At 34.0% G+C, this 18,994-nt stretch overlaps 1 protein-coding gene across 2 annotated transcripts; it reads left to right on the forward strand.

The window, feature by feature from the left end:
• The first annotated feature begins 1,994 nt into the window (after positions 1-1,994).
• LOC129870487 (protein STRUBBELIG-RECEPTOR FAMILY 3-like) lies at positions 1,995-11,989 on the forward strand. 2 transcript variants are annotated; one of them, XM_055945292.1, is made up of 17 exons: positions 1,995-2,101; positions 2,497-2,694; positions 3,645-3,774; positions 3,852-3,923; positions 4,391-4,456; positions 4,599-4,670; positions 4,749-4,820; positions 4,909-4,980; positions 5,063-5,128; positions 5,226-5,291; positions 6,491-6,888; positions 7,266-7,660; positions 8,782-9,053; positions 9,636-9,774; positions 10,809-10,945; positions 11,026-11,182; positions 11,410-11,989. In XM_055945292.1, exons 2-17 carry the CDS (start codon positions 2,589-2,591, stop codon positions 11,503-11,505), a joined length of 2,316 nt encoding a protein of 771 aa, XP_055801267.1. In that variant the 5' UTR covers positions 1,995-2,101; positions 2,497-2,588; the 3' UTR covers positions 11,506-11,989. The 2 variants fall into 2 exon arrangements, with proteins under 2 accessions (XP_055801267.1, XP_055801268.1); XM_055945293.1 differs by lacking the exons at positions 1,995-2,101; positions 2,497-2,694 and having other exon boundaries at positions 3,707-3,774; positions 4,610-4,670.
• Positions 11,990-18,994: the final 7,005 nt, after the last annotated feature.

Genomic DNA, 18,994 nt, shown 5'->3' on the forward strand with positions numbered 1-18,994 from the left:
AATTGCATAACATATACAAACTTATATTTTTTGATAAAATAAAATAGGAAGGAAGAAATGCATATCTATATATTCTTTGGTAACAACGTAAAGGAGTAGTAACAAACAGCAATAAAGTAACTCATCTTATTTTGAAACAGAGCTAAACATATCTTTTAAGTAAGAATAAAAATCATGTACTTATCAATTTTATTTTTTTTTATAAATATTTTGAGCTTAAAGTTTTCTAGAGCATAATTACTCATGTATACTATTAAGTAAAACTAAGCTAGCGTTTGGTCCCAAGTTTTCGAATAATTTTGGCAAGTAATTTTTGAGTGAAGTTTCACTTGGCCACAAATTTTTCTAAGAATATTTGACTGTTTCAAAAAATATTATTTTATACCGGTAAGTTCTAAAAATTATTAAAAATATCCATAAGTTTGTGTTATCATTTTATAATGAACATGTTCCGTTAAAAAAACTTATAACATAATTGATAACAATCAACAACAACAAAATAACAATATGGGCAAGAACAATGCATTAATTGAATTAATTTTTTTTCCCAATATTGTCACTCAAATTATTCTTTTTCGGAAGAGATAATGACAAACTATTCTTTTATAAAATCTTCCACAATCTACGAACAATCTTCCTGACAATAAATGATGGGTGTTTTAATAAAATATAAAAGTTTGGGATAATTTTTAAATTTTTAAAACTTTTCAAGTTCTCAAGTTTAGTCTTGTCTAGAACTTAGGAATTTGAGATATTTGACAAGTAATGACGAATTATATGGCCAAACACTAGTTATTGACTTTACGTATCATAATACTACGCGATATGATTACTTTCTTAGTTATAATTTATTTGACTTTATTTGGAGTATGAGAGTCAAACTAACTAATGTATGTGTGAATTTGAGTAAAATTTTCAGTTTTTTTAAAAAATAAAATTTTCATATTTAGAAATTATATAAAAAGCACTATAAGATAAATAAGTTAACAATTCAAAAATTTTGAAAATACTTTTAAAAAAATTATAGAAAAAATAATAATAAAATCATTTGAATGTCCAAACTCCAAATAGTAACTAAAAATGAACAAATTAAAACAAATAAAGTATTTTTTTTTCAAAACATTAAGAATTTATCTTCAAAATTTTGGACTAAGGAACGCTTTTGAACAACTTTAATACGGATAAATTTGATTCAATAGATGAAAAGAACACGAACTACTTATAATACGTTAAAAATATTTTAAACCTTTTTTTATTTCGAATATAATATTTGTGCTATTAATCTGTTCAAATCTTACTCATTCTATTCCAAAATAAATGAATACTATCCCTTTATTATTTTCCAAAATTTTCTTAAAACTAGATATACTTGAAAAACTTATTAGAGAAAAGGATACTTTTTTAAAAGAATTAATTAATACATCTTTAATTTTTTTTTAAAAAACATTCAACATAAAAAAATACTCCCTCCTTTCCTTTTTAGTTATTATTTTCTTTTTTCAAGAGTCAATTTGGTTAATTTTTAAAATTAAATTACATTAATTTAATATTTTAAAATAAAAATAAAAATAAAATTAGATGAAAAGTATAATAAATTGTAATTTTTTAAACTTAAAAAAAGTTGTAATTTTTTAATATAATAGAAAATATAATAAAATATCAATTAGACTTTAAAAAAATTATGATAATTAAAAAGTGATGAGGAATGTCACTAAGAGCCCGTTTAGCTTGACTTATAAATTACTTATAAGTTGTTTTCAGCTTTTTTGAGTGTTTAGCTGACCATCTTAAAGTTATTTTGTACAAAAAATAAGCTTTATAAATAATTAAATTTATTTAGATGAATTTATTTTAAATAGTTTATAAGTTATTTTAATTTATAAATCAAAACAAATAAGTTGGACTACATTAAATTCTTTTTAATTTATAATCGGTTTTTAACTTATAAATGACCGATTTCCACTCACTGTCTTTAGTGTCTATTTCTTGTTCTTGAAAGAGAGAGAAGAAGAAGAAAAGTTTCAGTGCCTCTCTAGTGCCTCTCTGCAACTTTCCAAGATTAGCCTTTCTTACTCTTTTTCTTTTTCCACCAATTACAAAGGTAAAGTCTTTTTCTTTCTAAATTTATAACTAATCTCAGTTTAATTGGATTCTTAATCACTACTTACTTTCATGTAAAACTTCATTTTCTTGTTTTTAAATACTCTTTGCTTTTGCTTAATTTGTGTAAAAGCCTCTTTTTTTTTCTTCTTTTGTGTGAAGATCATTTCATCATTTGCTCATGGTTCACTGAATTTTTGATGGGTTTTTTTTGTACTTTTTTCTTTCTGAATTATCAAAAGTTAATCCCCTCCCCCAAAGATTTTAGCTTTTTGATTCTTTATGTTCTTTTTTAGATACCCTTTTGTTATTTGTGGGTCATTGAGTCTTTTTCTTGCATTCTTAAGCTTGAGGAAAACACTGCCATTGATGTTTTGTAATATTTGGTATTTGCAGTTTGGGAACTTTAATGTGTTGGCTATGCAGAGTTGTTTCCCAAAAGAAAGATTAGATTGAATTGAAGAAAAAAAATTGTATTTTGGGCCAATATGGATGTGAAGAATTTTGTTGTATGCTGTTTGAATTTGGAGATTTTGGTGTGGATTCTTTTAGCTTTTGCTGTGCAGCTTTCAGATGAAACTGACCCTGGAGATGGTAAGGAACACAGCCGCCAACTCTTAGTACGCTTTTGGACATGAATCGAGTGATATACGAAAGAAAAGATTAGCATTTGATGTTAAGTTGAAAAATAGTATTTAGAAATTGAAATTGTGTTTCGACATGCATTTTACTTTTGAAAAAAGTTGAAAACAATGTTTTGAAAAGAGGGAAAACAAATTTATGTCCAAACGGGCCCTTAGTAATTTCCTTTGTAAATGTTCATGGGGAATTCCAATTTCATGTTTTGTGCAATGCTAATTATGTGAGAATATGTAATTATCTAAGCTAGTTGTTAATTTGAACTCAAAGTGACGGCAGGTTCTTATTGTCCTTATATATTTGAACTAGTAGGTAGTCTTCTTGCTTGTTATAAAGATTGTCCTGCAGTTTTGGTATATAAAGTTTGTACCTTTTTTAAAACTTTTTTTATTGGGGTCGGGAAATAGAATAGGGGATTACACGGTGGGGAGCCGTACTCTCATTAATAAAGTGAAAATTCAGGTAGTCAACCAACTCAATACCTTCACTTGCATTGTCCTGACATTTTATTGGGTTTGCAAAGTTGAGGACTAGCAGCTTTTGCACCTATTCTGGTTAATGGCCTCTCTCGGAAGTTCAATGTTTGCCTTTTTTAGTTGATTGGGTTCTAAATTTTCATATGGTTTCCTTCTGTAATTGATTGGATTCGTTATTTGCTTTCACATAGCGCTTTGAACTTCTTGTACTTCTTAGCAGTATCTAATCTCTTTTTATGCTTCTATTGAGCCGAGAATCTCTCGAAAACAGCCGTCCTACCTTGGTAGGAGTAAGGTCTGCGTACACTTTACCCTCCCCAGACCCCACGTTGTGGGATTTCACTGGGTTGTTGTTGATGATCAGTTTCTGCACTTTCTTCTTTATGTTTGGAATTTCTTAACCGAAATTTTCCTTCTGTATTGGTCAAGTTGCTGCAATTAATAACTTATATACTTCTATGGGATCGCCATCCCTACCGGGCTGGGGTGCTGTTGGTGGAGACCCATGTAATGGACTTTGGCAAGGGGTCGTATGCGAGAATGCAAACATAGTAACAATGTAAGGGCTTTCTATTTACTGCAACATTTCGTAGACGTGAAACTGAAATCTAATCCTACTTATCATGTCATTTGCAGTCGACTCAATGCTGCTAACTTGGGAGGTGAACTTGGGGGTAACTTAGGCTCATTTTCTTCTCTCCAAACAATGTAAGCTTCTCGCGTTTCTCCTAGGTTAAAAGTTTGCATGTTTGTAAGCATGTGTTTTTCATAGGCATAATATGCAAACGAACACTCAAACTTGGGCTCAGCTGGAAAGTAAACACTCCAACTTTGAGAGTGCACATCTAGACACCTCAACTTGGTCTCAACGAGCAACTAAATACACCAACTCGTCTCCACTGTGTCTCGTGGATATCCGGCGCTGATGTGACACATCAATTTTGGAGGTATCTAGATGAGCATTTTGTAAGTTGGAGTGTTCAACTGACACAACAGAGACGAGTTGAGGTATCTGGATGTGCGTACTCGAAATTGGAGTGCTTACTTGCCAGCTGAGGCCAAATTGAAGTGTCTGTTTATGTATGATGCTTTTTCCATATTATCAAATGTTTCCATTTAGTGGAGTCTACTGTAGTGATATGTGAATAGTAATTGTTGGCCATTTCTTGTGGCAGAGATCTGAGCAACAACCATGTTGGTGGAAGCATTCCGTCTAATCTGCCAGTTAGCTTGCAGAATATGTAAGTTCTACCATTTGACCTGTGAAGGATCCCCCAAAAGCACCGAAAACAAAGAAAAAGAAAAAGAAAGAGGAAGAGGACACATTGATAAGCCTATGTTTACTTATTGAGTAAAACAGTTGATATTTTTTACCTTGGACAGTTTTCTTTCAGCTAATGCGTTCACTGGAAGTATCCCTAATTCTTTATCTTCCCTGAGCCAACTTTCAGCTATGTAAGTATCACTTATAGTGTAGATTAAAAGTTGCTTACTTCATAAAGAATCTAATTCAGGTATTTCGCTGCGTGTCAGGTCTCTGAATGGAAACCATTTGACTGGAGAAATTCCCGATTCCTTTCAAGGCCTTACCGCTTTGATCAATCTGTATGACAGCAAACAAAAGCATTTTAATACTTCCATTTGGTTTTTCTTAACATATAAATAACTGGTTTGGGTATTCATCTTTCAACAGTGATTTGTCAAGTAACAATTTAAGTGGATCATTGCCACCTTCTGTAGGAAATTTGTCTTCCTTGACCACTCTGTGAGTAATTCAACATATTAAACTCTTTGTTTATAACTTTATAGTTTGATCAATATGATAAAGCTAACTTCTTGATTTTCAGACATTTGCAGAATAATCAGCTTTCTGGAACTCTTGATGTTTTGCAGGATCTTCCCCTTGCAGATTTGTACTCTTCCAAACTAGATTTTACTCGAATATAATTCAGTTCTTTAGAATGATAGAATCTTACTTACATCTCTCCACCCTCCCTGTGTCCTTTCTAGGAATGTGGAAAACAACTTGTTTTCTGGGCCCATACCTCAAAAATTGTTCTCTATTCCCAATTTCAAGTAAGTACATTCATTTTCTGCTCTCATATACTCGTTTTGTGTTTGCATTTTTGTTTATGTTGAATCAACTTCTTGTATGTTAAAATGTAATCTTGGCCACCTATAACATCCATGTTGCCCTCATTGTTTGTTGGAAATATTATTTGACATGTAACATTTCCCACAAAAAAAAAATATAATCATAGAAGACATGTATGTTGAAACTGCAGAAACAAATATCTTTTCAAGTTCAATGTTACTTGATACTGCTCCTTATTTACTATTATTGCCTCACTTTTATACTACCTAGCAGTGGTGACAACCATATATATATATATATATATATATATACACACACACAAAGTAATCCTTTCAGAAACTTCTTGTTTACAAGTGCCTGAAATCTAACTTAATGAAAAAATGGGTGTGCTTTTATGCTATGTTGCTCGGACTCTTCAAAAATGGCGACGGGGTACGTGTCGGATCCTCCCAAAGTAATCTGCCATGGGCGCAACAACATTTTTGGAGAGTCCGAGCAACATAGGTTGTATGCTGCAATTGCATTTTGTACAAAATGACCAAACATTTAGGCTTAATGTCTGACATGGATATGAGTCCCAAAACTGTCCCAAGTATAAATGACAGCTCACTGAGTAAAAGTATGAACCAAAAAAATAAGACATTACCTGAAAAATAGAAGAATCCTGAAAAGCATGCCACATAGAACCATGATTTCTGTCGTATGGTCAGTCTCTCAACATTTGGAAGTAAGCAACTCATACATACACAGTAAATATACAACAGATATAGGTATAGCTTTAAACCGTAGTACAATATGGTATACAATAGCTAAGTTATGATATTGGTGGCCTGTAAAATAGACAAAATTGCAAGTTGTTTAGTTCAGCAAGCTGGTTCCTGGGCTAAGCTTGATCATAATTTAAGTTCACATTCCATGGTGGCTAGACTCAAGTTAGGTCACCTGCCTTAATCATATATCTAGCCCTTAACTTTGGGCGGGCAAAAAATAACATAGAAGTCAGACAGTCTTATTTATTCAGCTGAACTAAATCGATACCAGTTGGTAGACATATTTGATATATGCAAGGATCGATGTTTCAGTTGTTGGGTCATTTTTGTTACCATCTGATACATGCCTTGTCGATTATAATCAGTGATGGTTTATGCTGTCTTACTTGCCGCTTTTGTTTTTCGTGCAGAAAAGATGGAAATCCTTTCAACAGTAGTATTGCTCTTTTACCTCCACCCACATCATCAACAGCACCTCCCATTTCTGGGTCTCCAACTTCGGCACAGACGCCATCTTCTCAAAGCAAACCTAGACAGGCTGATGGACCATCAGCATCCGCAGAATCAAGTTCAACAAGACACAAAAAGTCTTTATCTTCTAAAAGGGTGGTCTGGATATCAATTGCAGCAGTTTTGTCATTTATAATATTGGTTATAGCAATCCTTCTCTTTCTGCCAATGTGCCTCAGAAAATGGCATGAGAGTCAAAGAACTCCCAAACACCATGAAATAACTCCTTATATGGGTGCTAGAGAGCATCCCCAAGATATTGGTTCAGTAGTCCAACCTGGCCATGACATAGAAAAAGGTGCCACAAAATACTCAATATCTATGCTATTTTATGGTATCTACTGTCACTGTTTTCTTAAGTCCAACTTTTTCTTCCCTTAGTTACTTAAGAAAAAGATATTGCACCTTACTTTAGGTTCCATTTGATGTGGATTGGTGTTTGTATTTTAATTGACAATCATCCTGCATGTATTGAGATAGTTTAGATTCTTATCTGGTGTGAATATACAAGTCTGCGATATCTCTCAAATGCTCTTCTATTGTCATTTGAAATGATCTCCTAGAATCTTCATGAGATTGGAAGTCTGTTTTGCAGCATTTAGAACTGGAAAGTTTGTGAATCTCAAAGTTTAACCTTCTACTCTTTAGTGATAAGTGAGTTTCTTATATGAACAGCTCCCCTAGTTGTGACGCCAAAAGAAAAACAACCAAGAAGACCGGCTCCTATTCCGAAGTCACAGGATGAGCAGCAGGTAAATGTGCAAGCCATGAGTGCAGTGCCAAAGAAGGATAATAGTGATATAAACCTTAGCAGAGTGGATATTGATTTGATGCCACCACCTCCGCCTCCTCCTCCGCCGACTCTTCCAGAAGAGAGAGTTATTGTCAAGCCAATTGCAGCTGCTGAAGATACCACAATGAAGCCTCCAACCAGGCCACTTCCATTAACTTCTGTGAAATATTACACAATTGCATCACTTCAGCAATACACCAATAGCTTCTCTCAAGATAATCTGTTGGGATCAGGAATGCTGGGTAGTGTATACAGGGTAGAGCTTCCGAATGGGAAGGTAGAACTTTCAATCGGCATGAATTTATTATGATGCACCAATTTATTTACTGTTGTTTCCTACTTCCACTAGATTGTCTAGAGTCTAGACTTTGAGCCCGTTTGGATTGGCTTTAAGTTGGTCAAAACCAACTTAAAGCCCCTTTTTAGCTTTTGGACGTGTTTGCCTAATGCTGACTTTAAGCCATAAAGTTCTTAAAGTCAGTCAAAAATGAAAAGTTAGGATTCCTAACTTTTTTTTTTTCAAAGTGCTTAAAGTCATTTTCTTTGACCATGGAAATTACTTTTATATCCCTTGTATTTTAACTAAATTCCCAAACTACTTTTTTTTATTCTTTTAACCCTAAAATTCACATCATAAGCACTTTTATCCAAACACTCAAGTGCTTATTTATAAAAATAATTTTCAGCACTTCAAAGTTCTAAAAGCACTTCATACATAAAAATTACTTTTTTTAAGCCAATCCAAACGGGCTCTTTCAGCTTTTTCGCTCTTCTGACTTTTTCTTCTCCTTCACGTTTGGTGTTCTTGAATGCTAAAATATCAGCAATTAGCATCATAATTGCCTCTTAATCTCTAGTTGATATAAATTGTTAGATTGCTTAGATTTTTTTTTAAATGGGTGTGATACAAGTATAATTATATGCAAAAGAGGGTTTCTTTGTGGAAATTCACCTTCGTATATCCTTAACTGGAGCACTCCTTAGCAATCTGTTAAATGAATTCTACCTATTGTATCTGATAAAATTTTTCTTGAATTACTTTTAAGGATATTCTATTTCTCTTCTTTTCCTTGTTCCAAATTAGTTTTCATTTGGTATTTTTTTCCCCATTAACCAGCATCATTGACGAATTCTTTTCCTAGAAATGTATTTTAAATTTGTTAAAATTAAAATTAGCCTTCTAGCTATATGATATTACTATTTTTCTAGTGAGTATGTTTTCTGCCTTAACTTTTGTCTCACTTTATAAGAGGAACAACCAGATACTGCTGCATCTTTTTCCTGGTCCTGATTTTAACTATCAAAGTATATGTATGTGCATGTTGTTTCATCTATATAAGTTGTTTGATGTATATTCATTTCACATCTGATACATGCTCCTTTTGAATGCTTATGCAGTTGCTTGCTGTCAAAAAGCTGGACAAAAGAGTTTGTGATCAACAAAAGGATGATGAATTTCTTGACCTAGTAAACAATATTGACAGAATTCGTCATGCTAATGTTGTTGAGCTGATGGGCTACTGTGCAGAGCATGGTCAAAGGCTTCTGGTCTATGAGTATTGCAGTAACGGGACACTACAAGATGCACTGCATTCTGACAATGAATTCAAGGATCAACTTTCGTGGACTACTCGCGTCAGGATGGCTCTTGGAGCTGCAAGAGCGTTGGAGTAAGTCACTTTCTTTTCTTCATTTTTTTAACCCCTCCCCAGGAGCTTCTACCTTTTTGCTCCCTTGGTGACTCGAACCCACAACCTTAGGGTTGGAGGTGGAGGGTTTTAGTCAAATAACATTACATACATTTATTTATGCACATCACGTGTGTGCATGCACGCTTCCATGTGTGTGTTTAAGTGTCTCTAGACTGACCTATAATAAGTGTTTCTGCGCATACTAGATGATAAATCATTGCTATGAAAAACTGATCAATGAATTGGTTCTGGTATAGTGGATGAATTCAATAAAAGCTCATTTTAATCCTGAACTTTCGTGTGTTGTGTGTATTGCATGATAGAAAGACATACAAATGACCTGGAATGGTCTTAACTATATATAAAATGTCAGATGTAGCTGTCTTTTGCTTCATTACTACTACTTTCTTTGCTTCTACTGTCCATGAAAAAATAAAGAAAATTAAATTAATTGTTTAGCAATGCTAAGCGGTCTGATTCTCATTTTTAGATTCACATGAAAAAGTGAGATAGACTGCTAGAGCATGTTCAAATTAATCATTCTTGTTTGATGGAATGCAGGTACCTCCATGAAGTCTGCGAGCCACCTATTATTCATAGAAACTTCAAGTCTGCCAATCTTCTGCTTGATGATGAGTTGGCTGTACATGTTTCAGATTGTGGTTTGGCTCCTCTAATATCATCTGGTGCTGTGAGTCAGGTAACTTGCGACCCTAATGTTATGGAGTAGAAAGAATTGAATTGCTTCATTGGATTATTGTTTTTCTGTATGCGCTGCAAGTGAAAGAAAAATAATTTCCTGATATATGATGGAAATGGACATGTGAGCTGAATATTTGATTAAATAAGAACAGTACTGATGGTCAAAGTGCTTTCAACAAGATGTTGGAACAAGGAGCAGTACGAATCCTGTAAATGAAAGTTATATTTTGGGAAATGGTTGGTTCTCTTCCTGTTCTAGAGAGGATAGAATGAACCTCAGAAATTACCTTTTTCCTATAAATTTGGAAATGGAGATCTGGTTCTCTTCATGTGCTATATTTCAAGTTTGTCGTTTTCGTTCCCTTCAATGCCTTCATACAAATCTAAATAAGTGATGAAGGAAATATTGAACCAGGGAAAGGAGAGGATCTTGCCAACCTAAGTTGCGCGGACTCTTCCCTTTCGATGCCGCACCTGTGTCATATTGCCCAAAAATACACTACTTTTGGAGAATCCGACACGCACTCGTTGACTTTTTTGAAGAGTCTGAGCAATATAGCAGCCAACACACTAAAAGCACTGCAACTCCTTTTTGAGTGCTTGTCTTGCCCTTGTCTTTGTCCCCCACCATATCTAATAACTACTGACAATTAGAAAGTGTCGTTTATTTTATTCATTGGTAGGTTTTACTCCTGCTCATGTAAGATGATGCAAGCAAGTTTCCTTATTTGCTGTCAAATTGGAGGAACTCCCAACTTTGTGGGGATTGGTTAGAGAGCAGTATGACACTGTCAGTTTGACCGAAGGCCTAGTGCTTATGAAGTTATATTGGCGTTTTGCTTATGGATTATCAGAAACATGATCAGAAAATTGTTCTAGGATGCATGTGGATCATCTGTCTGCTACCTTGTCATTATTTATTGTTATTTTGATAAAGCAGTCTTGTTTAATCAATTGGGTTTGATTATTTTTACATTAAGTTTATGGTATGTTGATAACTATATCAATGTGACATTTCACTTATTTTTTCAGTTGTCGGGACAACTTCTAACAACATATGGCTACGGTGCTCCTGAATTTGAGCTGGGGATTTACACTTCCCAAAGTGATGTTTACAGTTTTGGTGTGGTGATGCTGGAACTAATAACAGGCAGAATGTCATATGACCGGTAAAAAGCCTTCAGCATCCTTTTGAGTTAATGTAGTTGTGCCTCTTTTCTCAGTTAACACACCTGCATATCATATTCAGGACACGGAGTCGAGGAGAGCAGTTCTTGGTCAGGTGGGCAATCCCTCAACTACATGATATTGATCTCTTGACAAGGATGGTTGATCCTTCCCTTAGTGGAAAATACCCCATCAAATCACTATCACACTTTGCTGACATAATTTCCCGATGTGTTCAGGTGAGAGTTATTCCTTTATGTGAAACACATAAATGTTTACTAATGTGCGTCGTCTAATCGCTGAGTGGACGGAATAGTCTTAGCTTGTCTGTCATCTCTATCGGTTGAAAGGTTTGAACATAAGTTCGTCTGTTTTTTGCCAGTTAAAGTATCAGCCAATCGTCTAGGATTTAGCTGTGGAATAGGTTTGCCTTCAAGTGTCACTTAACTTTTAAACTCTTATGCAGCATGAGCCAGAATACAGGCCACCAATGTCAGAAGTTGTTCAGGACCTCATACAAATGATAAGAAGAGAATCTCACAAAAGATCTGACAGTGAATGATTTGAGTTAGATGCGCATACTGGGAATTCAGCCGGTGAGAACTAAGAAAGATCTGAAGATATTCTTTATTTTTCGAAGGAGCTGAGATACTCGGAAAAAGAAAGGCGGGTTGCAGGCCAAGCACCCTGCTAAAGACAACTTCAAACTGAAGCAAAAGGCTCCTCAAAGAAGCACGATTCATGAAAATACCAACGCATGCTGGAGACTTAAATGACCTGTAAACACAGCTTGTTCATCTGATTCCTGTCAAGCTGCATCATTCTAATGTTCATTCAGGCTAAGCTGTGAGCACCAATGCATGGAATTCATTGCTCCCATTTGTTTGACAAATGACAAGCGTTATATTTGTTGTTAATTAGTATAGGAATGTTTCATGAAGTTGTAGATCTTCACTTGCTGTAGCATTTACAAACTTCATTTGGTTGTATAAGGATATCTTCATTCTTTCTCATGCAATTCTTGTGGCACATGCCAAAGTTATTTACATCCAAGGAGATGGAGACCTACAACCACTCAACCATGTAACAATATGTAAATGGTGGAATAACCTGGGTGGTTCTGTACTTGGCTCGGTTTGTCACCTGGAATCTTGCACTCACGATTTTGCCAAGTGAACCTTCGAACCCATTGAAACATATCATTTAAAACCTTTGTTTGAAATACTAAGTGGTGTGTAAACTTAAAAACGAGCACACATAAATTTTCACATCATTTAAAAATTCGAAATAGGAAATGACATGTTAAAACTTGTTAATTTCCTTTCTCTTTCAAATCTTTCTTTTTCTTTTTCAACCAGACCCTCATGGCCTCTCTAATGCCGATTTTCATTATTGATCATCGTGACTATTTTCGATTTTCAAAGGTGTTTGAGTTCGCATTTCACTTTATAGTTGTAAGTTTGTCAACTTATTGTCAATATTCTTTGTTTTGCAGTTGCTGTTGGTGTTTGATTTTGGATTTTGTTGTATTTCAGGGTTTAGATATTTAGCAGAGGTTATGGTGTGATTTTTGGGAGGAGTTTGCTTTGTTACATGTCTAATATAAGCGTAATAATAATTTGTAGAGGTGTTATGCATTCAATGGCATTTGCTGTGAATATGTTGTGATTCTAGGTTTTTTTTTCTCGTAAAATCATCTTAATATTGTTGTGAATAAATTCTTTTTTTTGTCAATTGCGTTGGATTTTGTTCTAGTTTGTGGTACAATTGGATTATATTAGATTATTATAGGGCTTTTTATTGTATTTCGTAAACAATTACTTTAAAATTAGGGCTTTTTGTTTAAACTTTAAAATTAGGGTTTTTTTGTTGTATTCCGTAAAGAATTAGTCAAAATTAATTATGTGAAAGTATTCTTGTGACTTTGCAGGCATGGTAACAATATGGCTTCAACAATTGTAACACTTCAAATGCATTATGGAAGTTGTTTTTTATCAGACCCTGAACTCAGGTATGCTAATGGAAATTGTGATCTTGAAAAAATAAAAATAGTTGTCGATGAGCTCCATATCATGTTTCAGAAATTAGCTAGTGAATTGAGAGTTGAAAAGGTTGAAACATTTGGGTGCAAAGTTAACAAAAGAGGTGATTATTACATGTTAAATAATAATAATGATGTGCTAAGATTTATTAACAACTTGAAGGATAGGGACTTTATTGATGTATATGTGGTCCATCACATTAGTACTCCTTTAGTTGTTGAGGATGAAAATGAAGTGCAACTAGCCCAATTGTTAACTCCCCAAAAAGGTCAATCCCCCTCCCCCCACCTACAGTTATAAATGATAGGGCTAGTGTGTCTTTGTCACGATCCAAGCCTAGGACCTAGACGTGACACGGAGAATGAGACACCTGGAAACACCTCACACAAGCCTCTTAGCATTCATTAAGCATTTCATTGGCAATGATAAACAAATCAAGCGGAAAAAAGGGATGTAGGACTAAGGGGCTTCACATTTAATAAGAGTCAAAGACAACATAACATCCTTTTCTATGTCCATCCATACCTTCTACATTAAAGACTTGCGGGGGCTAAGACATATCCCTAGCTCACCCTCAAAATAAGTGTCAAGAAATGCCTTAATAAAAGTCTTAATGTTCTACATAACATAAGCTTAAAAAAAAGATGTTGTTCCCGAACCATGGGAAATCACCACAAGCAATCTTCAAACTAATCCGAGCTAGCCACGTGGAGGAGGTCGAGGAGCGACATCGGTTCCTACATGCTGATATCATGTAGACAAAAGTATGCATTAGTACTTCGAATGTACTAAGTATGAGAGTATGTTATGAAATGAAGGACATAAGAGAGAGACATGAGTAAGCAATATGCATAAGTGAATGCATGCATTAGACGTCATCATATGAAACCTTAAAACATTCATTTGTGGGGAAGTGACCATAAAAACACATTTAAGACCATGCGAGCTATTACATGGAATCCAACATAACCCCCTACGTTGGCAAGGGAAGACTACTTACCGGGTAGAACTCCGTCAACTTTACATTCATTCTTTAACTTTGACTTTAATACTTGATGGCTACAAAGGTCTAGCTGACAAGTGCTCCTATGGTGGCACATAGTTAATGCAACATGAGACTTTACTTAAGAACCCCTTCGGTCGAGTCTCCATCTACATGCTACATTCGGTGCTAGGTCAAATCCCATAGAATAACGTTTGAACATCAATATAGCAACTTTAACATTAAAACATCAATCGATGGAATAGCTCATTAAAACCTTTTGATTTATAATATCATCATGGCTGCCATGCCCTATTTACTGTTCTACTAATGAACCTTGATTTATAAGAAAATTAGGTCTACAATCAGTGATGGTATTCCAGGTACCATGCTAATTGGACTTTTCTTTTTTGAAAAATGTTCAAAAGCATTGACGGACTATAGAGATGTCATACATGTCATATCATGACCTTAAACATTTCATTTGATTCAATGTGAGAATTGTCCTTTCACATTGAAATCTTACTTTAGCTAAAAAACCCATTCATCAATCAATCATTTCATAAAACCCCCCTTCATAATCATTTACTTCATAACATTCATTGGAGTCAAACCTCATTTCAACTTTACTTTTTCATAAGAACTAGGTGGGTTCATTTCACAAAAACCTTTCAATGCCTTTAAAGACTTCTTGCATGCATGAGAGTGAAGGAGTTCATCATTTAAACATCTTAAAACAATCCACCAATATAGTTTAAAACTACTTTCAAGCCTTCATATAAGAACTTTGATAAATCATCTATTTCATGTAAATAAGAATCAACATAAGTCAATATAAATAAATAAACTTCAAATATTCAAGAATCTACACATTTGGAATCTTAGTATGAAAATCCATAAAACTCATCACTTGAAATTGAGAGTCAATATATATTGATATATATATATATATATATATCAATATGAGTAAATAAACTTCAAATATACCATAATCTATGCATTTTGAACCATCATGTAAAAGCCCATAAGATTTCATCATTTTTAATTGAAAGGCTAGGTTGAGAAAACATTTGGGCTCCATGGGTGGAAGAACCCATGGATGAAAACCCACAAACCTTAGAGTAAAGATTGAAGAAATCTTGATGTTCGGTCTTCAATAATGAGCCTTGAATCTTTTGAGTTTGAGAAGATTTTTTTGAAGGAGGAGATTTGAGAGTATAAGAATGTTGTTAGGTTATAAGATTTAGAAAAATGACATTTTAATGGGTTCCGTCGGCCAAATCCGTGAGTTGGAGGTCTCCTCACCGACCTATTCGACGAGTTGCCGAATGGTGATTTAGCTCACCAGATCCAACAGTTTCTGAAGGATTTTGGGCACTATTCGGCTAGTCGCCGAATTGGCTGGTGAGCTCGTCGAATTGTCTTGTCTGGACGTGCTTCAGTAAAACGATCATAAATTTCTACTCTGAACTCCAAATGAGGTAAATTGGTGGAGTTAGAAAGAGAACTCAAAGACCTTTAATTCGATAGGTATGGGACACCTAATTCGTTATATAATAGGAAATATAGTTATTTGAAGTTGACCCTATTTCAGACTCATATAAAAACTTAGCTGATTGAAATTCTTTGGACTCGGCTTGGTGTTAGAGATCCCTTATGACCCTAAAACACATCTAATACACTTCAAAAACTTAGAAATCGATCCTAACTTATATTTAAAATTAGAAGTCATCGGTTCAAGCCTATACGCCTATGAAGAATGGTTCGGGTATTGACATAGAAATTTTTGAGGTGTTGCAGTCTTCCCTTCAACCACTCGATGAAAATGTTGATGAGAATATAAATGAAGATCAATAGCCTAGAGTAGAGAAAGCAAAAAATAAGGAGACTGTTAATGAATGTGAATGTAATGACTTTTTCTCCTATCACCTTAAAGCCTCTAATGAATCTGATATACATGTAGATGGTGAACAATCTGATACTGAATCACTCTATGATGTTGATGAGAACATTGATGATTTAAGTAACTTGGATGAGGAGTTTGTTGAATCTAGACAATCAAACATTTAAGAAAAACTTAGTAAAGAGAAGGCTGCTAGAGTAAATGTAGAGGATATACCCTCTAGTCCTGTAGGTATAGATGCTGATTTTGAAGATATGAATAAGAATAAGAGGGGAAGATATGAAGGAAAATTGTGTGGGCATGACTTGTATTTTGATAGCTTTATGAAGGGGATCCTCTTGAATCTGATGAGGTTGTAAATCCATCAGCTAGGAATGCAAGTACTAAGGTCTATTTTGACCCAATTGCCAAAAATATTTTATTTCAGTTGTATATTATTTTTGTGAATAATATTCAGTTTAAGGAAGCACTACAAATTTACTCTATTCAAAAGGGTGTAAACCTTAAACTAAAACCTAATGAAAAGGAAAGGATCAGGGCAAATTGTAAGAAGGGTTATTCTTGGCATACTCTTAGAAGTCTCGAGGGCAATACTGAAAATTTTATTGTGAAGACATATTTTTCTGTCCATAAGTGTTGCAAAAGAACAAGAAACAAGCTATGTACTTCAAAGTGGATTAGTAAAACTTACAAAGACAATATCATGAGTGAGCCTAGCATCAGACTTCATCAAATTCAAGAGTTGATAAGAAAAGAAATTTGGAGAGAGATAAACGAGAAGAAATTTGAGAAGAACAAGCTCAATAATGATTTTGGGTAGTTTGGAGAAAAAGATGGTTGTTATAGCCTCTCAAAAATGACCGTTAGTGACATTTTAAAAGCCTTTTACACTCCTAAAGTGAGTGTATTACATGCGCATGCTTTTTCCACATAGTGATAGGTACAAAAAAGGGTTTAAAATATTGTGTTTCAATGGGTTCGAGGATTCACTTGGTAAAGTCGAGTATAAGGGCCCAGGTGAAAAATGAAGCCAAATACAGAGACCTCTCAGGTCATTCTGCTTATGTAAACTAGATATAAGATACAAGAACAGAGAAGCTAAGGACATCTGATTTTGGTGTGCTATTTGGAGAAAATGATAGTGTGATAGAAAGGGTAAGTATTATTATTTAAGAAATTTTATTTGATATTGTAAAATCTTTAACTGATATTATTATTGCCTTTTATCAGTCTGAAACTATTTATAGAGTGTTACATAGTCCTACATTAAAGAGTTCAATACCTACCAATATTGATCTTGGCTACAAACTCAATGGACTAATGTAGAAGGGTAGAGCTGCAGTTACTCAAAAACAACTACAAAAAAAAGTTACAAAAGAGTCAACTCTTGTACAAGCACTCATGCCACTACAAACACTCAGTCTTGAATAACTCATGCCACACCAGCCACCCAGTCCACACTAAGCAGTCAAGACACATAGTATTTCACAATAGAGAGTTATGTTTTGTCTAGCTTAATTCTCAATAGTTTTGTGCTCTAGAATACTTTTCAACTATTAACTTAATTTCTGACTGTCTTGATTTTCGCTTAATTTTCATTTGTTGTGTTAAATTGCTATAACAAACAAGTTATTTTTGTTTTATGAATTTGTGGGTAGATCAAATTAATTATAAGCCTTAAATTGGATATTTTCATTACATTATATTTCATCATCGTAGTACTCACATGAACAAATCATCACGCCATCTAAAATATAAAAGATAAAAACCAAATGACAACAATCACAATAACACTGATATCAATGCTAATACTCTATCTCCCTGTCTTCCATGTCTTCCCTGCCTTCCATGTCTTTCATGATCAGCATTTGTTGATGGGTTGGCTATTCATGTAGTATTGTTCTTGGTATGTAGGATGAACTTGGTATGTTGGATCAACTATATCAGCCCATTAAAAAATCCACATCCATTATCATTTGCATATCTTTGACAACCCCAAAACATTCTTTCAGGATTAGTTGATGCCTTTGACATCTTAAGTTCAGCATGAAGTCCACAATAGCCAAAATGAACCGTCATTGTGACAAACAAGAAACTTTAACGAATACAAAAAATACAGTAAAAATTGACGGTACCTGAATGACTATTGAGAACAAGAAGAAATTTAAAGAAAAGAAATTTGGAGAGAGATAAACGAGAAGAAATTTGAGAAGAACAAGCTCATTAATGATTTTGGGTAATTTGGAGAAGACGATGGCTGTTATAGCCTCCCAAAAATTACCGTTAGTGGCATTTTAAAAGTCCTTCACGCTCTTAAAGTGAGTGTATTACACACACCTGCTTTTGCCACATAGGATGATAGGTAAAAAAGAATTTAAAATGATGTGTTTCAATGGGTTCGAGGATTCACTTGACAAAATCGTGAGTACAAGGGTTCAGGTGACAAATGAAGCAAATACAAAGGCCTTCCAAATCATTCCTTCTATGGAAATTAGATATAAGATACAAGTTTAATATAGGTTAAAAAATCCTTTCCATCTACTTAATCTTTGTTGAAGAGTCAGCATTTATATCCTTTTAAGGATGTGTGCACACACATAGTAAGAACCTACCTATCACAAAACTGATCTTAACTTTTTTGACTTTAAAATTATGACTAAATCCTTCATGTTTTGGAATAAAACCAATCAACTGAGTTTCTGACTGATAGACTTCTACATTAGCAAGCTTTTAAATATCTAGATGTACATGACATTTTATGTGAATCCACATAAGAATAAATGATCGAAAGAGAAAAATTCTCATAATATGCACATCTCAATATGACATAGTCCAAAAGACAAATTCATATGAATCTAACCCTAAAGTAGACAATACATAAATGTATCATTGAAAAGAATATTGGATATGTACTTTTCTTTTTTTCATTTGATATTTGTTTTGAGGCTAGAATAATTTTTATTCAGGCCAAAAAATCTCATTTTATAATAAAACATTCCCTATCAATACCAAAAACCACACCATTAATCCTATCTTTTTAATTAAAAAAAATAAAAATAATATTTACTATTCCATCACAATTTTTCAATAATATTGAACATTGTACCTAAAATAACATTCAAGA

This window comes from Solanum dulcamara, chromosome 10 (genome assembly GCF_947179165.1).
Source record: "Solanum dulcamara chromosome 10, daSolDulc1.2, whole genome shotgun sequence".
In the NCBI taxonomy this organism is placed as follows: Eukaryota; Viridiplantae; Streptophyta; class Magnoliopsida; order Solanales; family Solanaceae; genus Solanum; species Solanum dulcamara.

Bases quoted from the DNA above. Each gene is read 5' to 3' on its own strand.
- LOC129870487 (XM_055945292.1), top strand. From the start codon at position 2,589: ATGGATGTGAAGAATTTTGTTGTATGCTGTTTGAATTTGGAGATTTTG. The intron at 5,292-6,490 runs GTAAGTACATTC...TTTTTCGTGCAG, and splicing joins TTCTCTATTCCCAATTTCAA to AAAAGATGGAAATCCTTTCA. The intron at 10,946-11,025 runs GTAAAAAGCCTT...TATCATATTCAG, and splicing joins GGCAGAATGTCATATGACCG to GACACGGAGTCGAGGAGAGC.